This window comes from Neophocaena asiaeorientalis, unplaced genomic scaffold (assembly GCF_003031525.2).
Source record: "Neophocaena asiaeorientalis asiaeorientalis breed wild unplaced genomic scaffold, Neophocaena_asiaeorientalis_V1.1 scaffold828, whole genome shotgun sequence".
Lineage (NCBI taxonomy): Eukaryota > Metazoa > Chordata > Mammalia > Artiodactyla > Phocoenidae > Neophocaena > Neophocaena asiaeorientalis.
The window spans coordinates 410,362-416,753 of NW_020175443.1; the positions used below are offsets into that span (position 1 = coordinate 410,362).

General features: G+C 53.2%; 1 protein-coding gene across 1 annotated transcript in view; it reads left to right on the top strand.

The window, feature by feature from the left end:
* Positions 1 to 6,156, top strand: part of KREMEN1 (kringle containing transmembrane protein 1) — a 45,576-nt gene extending 39,420 nt beyond the window's left edge. Inside the window, exons 7-9 of the mRNA XM_024768018.1 lie at positions 1,019 to 1,103; positions 2,723 to 2,879; positions 3,130 to 6,156. Of these exons, the coding sequence (XP_024623786.1) occupies positions 1,019 to 1,103; positions 2,723 to 2,879; positions 3,130 to 3,162 (275 nt within the window). The 3' untranslated portion in view covers positions 3,163 to 6,156. The remainder of the gene's footprint in view (positions 1 to 1,018; positions 1,104 to 2,722; positions 2,880 to 3,129) is intronic.
* Positions 6,157 to 6,392: the final 236 nt, after the last annotated feature.

The window sequence follows — 6,392 nt, forward strand, 5'->3', positions numbered from 1 at the left end:
AGCTCTCTCAGGTGTTTCTCTTTCCGAGATGGGCTGGGGGTCCTGGCTCCATGACTCTGTTTGTCCTGGCCTTGGAGGGACATTTTCTCTTTAGCTTGATTCCGTAGTCCTTACCTCCAGCATCTAACACGGCTGCGTTGAGTACGTGGTGATTAATCAGCTAACCCAGTGTTTCCTGCGGCCCCAGGTTGTAGCTCTCTGAGTGCATCAGCAGTTGCCAGAGCTGTGTTTATTCAGTCATTCGGAAGATGTGTAATTGCTTTAATGGTGTCAGGCTCTGTCTTAGGCACTGGATTGTACAGCGAACCACACAAAATCCCTGCCCTCCTTTGGCTGACACGTGGAAGGAGAAAGACAAAAAGCAAAAGAAGAGTCAGATAGTCACCAGAGCTGAGAAGGCAGGTCCTGCAGGAGACAGGTGGAGAGAGGGTGGTGATCTTATGGTTCAAGCTGGCTAACTTGGTCGGGTACGGACTGTGACTCTCTCTTTTCTGCCAAGGAAGTTGGAGGCTTTACAAGCTGGTAGAGCTGCAGATACCATTCGCAATTCCCTGGATTAGAGGTTTTCCCCTGCAAGACTCACAGTAGGAAGTCAGGGAGGAGAGCCCCTTCCTGTGTATCCTATTGTTTGTGTATCTGTAGGATTTCACAAGTCACACATCCCATTCCTCAGATGAGGAAATGAGGCCCAGAGAGTTTATGTAATTTGTCTGTGGTCGCACAGTGATTCCAGTGGTAGAGACAGAATGTGCACCACTCCTTTCAGCTCCAAGTTGAGTGTGCTTTGGACCACACTGCCTACCTCTCTGCAGGAGGGAGTCTAGAGCAAGTCGAGGTGCTCAGAAGGTCTGGGACTCCGGGCCAGCCCAGCTCGAGCTGCGTTGCATGGCTAGCCCCACCTGCAGGGAGCTCCTCAGCCAGGCCTGCTTCTCTGAGCCACCAGGGCTCACTCAGACTTCCTTCTGAAAAGTGAGCTCACACAACACAGTCCGATCACCCCTGTCTTTTGCACTTGCAGGATGGACAGTGTATGGCCTGGCAACGCTCCTTATCCTCACGGTCACAGCCGTCATAGCAAAGATGCTTCTGCACATCACTTTCAAGTGAGTATGAGAGCCATCCAACTCCAGGAGGGGAAGGCTCAGGGCTCCTTTTCTACTACGCTTCAGTTGTCTGAGAACACTTGTAATATCAGAACATGATTCCAAAGCGCTCAGTGCTGGCAGCGTGAGGCCATAGACATTCCTCATTCTCTGTAGAGTGAAATGTACAACTGGGCAAATCTCACTAGGTTTGAGGAATTGTGTGTGTGCTCCTGGGTCTAAAGGATACGATTTCAAGGAGGATTGAAATAGTCTGGGCATAAAACAGGACAATTTCCATTTTTTGGCTTGTGCTGGCCCCCTGAAGAGATCTTTACATAAGAGCAAAGATTCCTAGGACAATACCAGGCATATTTCCTGATGCCTTCTAGAAACTGTGAGACATTCTTAGGAAGAGAATTCCAACATTTTATTAACTATTGCTTAATAATTATTTAAAAACAATTATTTAAGAAGCTTTTAAAAACTTCATCCTTCAGTTCCAACCAATTTGGAAAAAAATATTTCCTCCCCTTACTTCCGCTGTTCAGGTTTAACTGTTCTGCCTTCCAGGAAAGGGGTGATTGTTCATGCACTGATGTTTGTGTGCCTACAGAGGGGGGTGCTAATTTTCTTAGCCCTCTGCTCTGTCTTTCCTGTGGTTCTCAGTCCAGGCTCTCTCCATTTCTTTTCTTTTCCTCAGTAAAACTTTTTTCTCAGTTTTACTGAGATATAATTAACATAAGGGCTCTCTCCATTTCAAGGCCTTCCTGAGCATTGGTGTCCTGTAAAAGCTACCTTTTCCCTGACCTTCTGGCTTGCTCTCTGCCACAGACTTCTTTGTACATTAAATGTCGTCTCCTCCATTGCCCTGTAAAGGCTGCCCTTGGCCTCTTTGGCACCACCCATAGGCCTTTCCACCCTGCACTTTACATTTTTCAGTGGAAACAATGTCCTTGTTATTGTCTACTGGGCTTCTATATCTGTGTTTCTCTTTCTTTTTTTTTTTTAAGTCCCAGTTCACACATTCTGGGGAAGCCTCTCAGGCACAGCCCCGTCTGCGTGTCCCCCACAGCAGGGAGAGCGCAGGACACTCTCTCTAGGGTCCAGCACTTCACTGCACACTGAGGCACCGAAGCCCGTGTCTGACTTTCATCTGACACGGAGCCCCTCTGCAGCTTCCCTGTCAAGCAGTGCCAGGGGCTGGCACGGGGGCAGGGCAGGCGTGGGCAGAAAGGCAGGTCCCAGTCCAAGAAGAGCAGGCTTGCCTTCATCCTGTTTAGCTAGGTGGACTTCCGAATAAGTGTCATTTGAAAAGAGTTCTTCTGCTTAAAAAGAAAGAAGTATTTTGAAAACTCATAATCTCTCAGGCCAGCCCTTTCCAGATTTGAATAATCCTTCCAGCTAGAAGGTTCTTCATTACACTGAGCTGGAACCTGCCCCACTGCACTGCCATCCCACAGGGCGCAGGTCATCCAGATGACAGTCCCTCGGGTCTCTAAAGGCAGCTATGAGGTTTCCTGAGGCCTCGCCTCACCGAATGTCCCATTTTATAGGTGCAGGTATCTCATGAGATGGTAGGTTCTTTCGGACGCTTTGTTCTATTCTACTTGAAAAATTAAGTTATTTTTGTTTGACAGATCCCATCGTGTTCCTGCCTTAGGGGACCTTAGGGACTGTCGTCAACCAGGGACGTCGGGGGAAATCTGGAGCATTTTTTATAAGCCTTCTACTTCGATTTCCATCTTTAAGAAGAAGCTCAAGGGTCAGAGTCAACAAGATGACCGTAATCCTCTTGTGAGTGACTAAAACCTCCCCGCTCTGTGCCCAGGACGTGAGATCCCTCTGAGCTCGAGGCCCCTGGGGACCACTTCTCCCGTGGTTTCCTTTGACTGACTCTTCCTGCCTCTCCCTTGGCCTCTTCTGGGGCACCGGCCACAGGGGCAGCATAGCCTGGATTCGACCTGCTTCATCACTGCACTTAGGAGAGAGAATCATGGTCCCACGGTCCGTGCCTCCTGCATCTCTCTCTCTCTCTCTGATCTAGGAACAGGGTGTCGGGACAGTGGGGCTGAGATGACAGAGATGGTTGTGTCCAGCACTGGGCTCAGGTACGTTCTAGACGACTGTCAGGTAGTGGGTAGGTAGTGCTTCTTCTCAGTTTTGTCCACACAGATCGCTTTCTCCTGGTCTTTATGGTTTGGAACAGGCTAGGCAGAGAGAGTTCTGAGGCTGTTCTGGGGGTTGGCCCTGCAAAGCATGACAGAAACCCACGCTCTGTGCTGACTCTGGGGCTTTGCTCCATGGGCTCCGGGAGAGAATGGGCCGCCTCCAGCCTGGAAGGGCCTGTCATGTCAAACCTGACACCTTCACCCATGGGCTTCTTTCTATGGCTTCTTCTGCAGCTTGGTGACTAGCAGACAAGTTTGAGGGGTAGTCATAGGAAACATCCATTCATTTATTCATGCAGTAGACTTTACCGAAAGCTTTTCTAGGTGCTCAGTAGCTCCTTGTTGGGCTGGATTTGGTGACCTCTCCCCCAAGCTGCTCGTCCTGTGGAGCCTGAGCCAGGTCCCGTCTCGGGATTCCTAAGCTGACTCTCAGTTCAGAACAGGGAGTGTAAACATGGTTGAGCATCCAGGAAGCAACGTGTGACACAGGGTGCCAGCAGTCCCTCCTTTAAGTGTCCCTTATTTTAAAAGAGGATGAAAAATTTCCCATGGCCTGTGCTCTCTGTGGCCTCCATGCCTCTTCTTATGGGGACAGGGTGGGCTTTGGAATGGCTCAGTGGGGAAGGAGAGGCCTCTTGTCCCTACTCCCACACCCTCTGCCCCCCAGAAGGGGAGGGGAGCCGCAGAGAGTGGCATGCGGAGTGGGGAGGGAGGGTGTGGGAACGGGAGCCCCACTGAGGAAAGGCCTCCGAAGATTGAGAGCTGCAGCTGCAGCGGCCGCGAGCGGTGGGAGTCTGTGCCATCCCGTCCAGAAGCCCCGCCGTCCGTCCAAGAGCAGCCTCGTCTACAGCAGCCGGGAGGAGCACCTGGGACCCCGAAGGCCGGGCCTGGCCTCTGTCGGAGTGTGGCTCTCCCGCAGGCACTCGAGCCTTGGGCCTCGTTGTGCCAAGTGTTTGGGGCACTTTGCCCCCCTCGCCGAACCCCTGAGCTACTGCCTGCTGTGGCCTTCCCTAGGGGTCTGCCACACTGGCAGGCGTCTGCGCCCAGCTCCCAGAAAGACAGAGGGCCGCGTGGGGCCAGCTGGGAGGCGACACCGGCAACCAGGAGAGATGCTGGGAGCTGGCAGCGTGGGCCAGGGGCGTTTGGAGGGGGAAACGCCACGTGTCCACGGGAGAGCGGGGGCGCTGCCCCAGGCACCAGGTGAGGCTTTGATCTGGAAAGGGCGGTTACCCCAAGCAGCTGTCAGCAGGGTCTGGAGACAGGCCTGCCGAGTGCAAGGACCACTGGAATATACTGACGTGTGCAGTCTCCCCTCCAAGCTATTCCTGGCCTTTATGGAATCTCCTCTCAAACACAAGTGTCAGGTGTGTGCAGTCACAGAGGGCCCTGTGCTGTGAATAGGTCCGCGCAGCACAGAGGGAATGTGGAATCCCACCCGGGAGGGGTCCACCCGGCCAGGGGCAGTTGCTCGCAGCCATGAGCTCCCTCTGATCACTGGCCTTGGTGCATCCTGTGGGCCCGCCTGCCCTCTTCACATTTCGTGACTTCAGGTCACGGTGTGTCTGAGCACCTGGAGCAGCCCTTTTTCAGAGATCCCAGAAGGGCTGTGACCCCAGTGTTGTCCTTCTTGCCACCCCAGGCACAGCCCAGCACCCTGGGACCCACTTACCATCCCGGGAGCAGCCCCGGGAATCCCAAACCGGCCTCAGGACAGCATGGGGGGAGAGGGCCATAAATTGTCCCAGGCCGACTTCTGTAAGCGTGATCCCCCAGAGGGCCCCCCGTGGCTAAGTAAACACTGGAGGCATAAATTGTCCCAGAAGAGGGGAGATGTACACCCAGGAGCACTGAAGGAGGAAGCACTTGATCTGCTAAGAAACCACTTTAGAGGCAAGAAAGTGGGGGTTGGAGGGGACTGGAAAGGGGTGACCCTGAGAAAAGGGTGAGGCGCCCCTTTTCTGGGCATGAGCGAGGTAACCAGGTTGCTGTAACTTCTGAAGTGTGGGCTCTGGCTCAAGACTCCAGCCGGCCAGAAACCCGCAGCGCAACGATCAAAGCCAAAGCACTCGCAAGCACAGCTGTCCTGGCCCTTAGGCCGAACCCATGGGTGGGCACGGCCCCACCCGCATGGCCCATCATCAGCCCCAGGCAGGAGTGGCCTGACCTGCTCAGTGTCGGGCCAGGTCATCCTGACACCAGCAGGGCATGCAGCCTGTCACCAAGCCCCCATGCTTCCTGGCACTTCATCTTCCCTAGCACTTACAGGGGGACGGCCTCCGAGGTCCCATCCCCTTGTCTGATGAGCACCCCAGGCCTCATGCAGAGCCTGGTGGCCCCCACTCTGTAGCCCGATCAACTGCTGCCCTCTTGGGTTTCCAGTCTTCTCCTTGCTGTTTGATGTCTGCTTTTGCTACCACCTTGGGAATGTTTAACCTTTTGATTGTTTTCCTCTGGTGTCTTTGTTTACCCTCCTCACTGTTCTACCTCCTGGCCGGGGCTCTCAGCTTAGCTACCCTGGCCCAGGGTGTTTTTCAGACCTTCCAGCCCAGCTGCCTCCCCTCAGGCTGGCTGGCCCCGGGGGATGGGGCCTCACCCTCTGTTTGCAGACCCCAGGGGGCCCATCTCCAAGGTTCCCATCTTGCCAAGTTGAACATATTTAACGAGGCAGCAGTGGGGTGTGGAGGAAAGTCTGAGGTCAATCTACTGCTTCAGAAAGGACGTGTCCTCAGGAGCACATGGCTGGGGGGCTGCCGCCGAGGGGTCCACACAGCGCCAGGACCTGCCCACATCCAGACTCACCTTCCCGCAGGGATCCTGACTTTGGATGACATGGCTTTATTTGTAAATATGCTCTTAATACACAACTTTGAGAATAAAATAGAAACATCATGTGTTTTAAAATATAAGATGAAGTGTGGCGCACTGTATACGATTTAATATATATTTTCAGGATTGTTATTTAAGAAAATGGAATGTAACGGTACTTTTACAAAAGAGAGAAAAACGTTATTTTTACCGTCTGGAGAAAATAAATATTCTCATTGTTGTAGAAATCGTGATGGGCCCTAGGTTGTCGTGTTTACGGGAGGCTCCCAAGCCCGAGGCCAGGAAGGTGTCGCGCTGGGAGGACCTCGGGCTC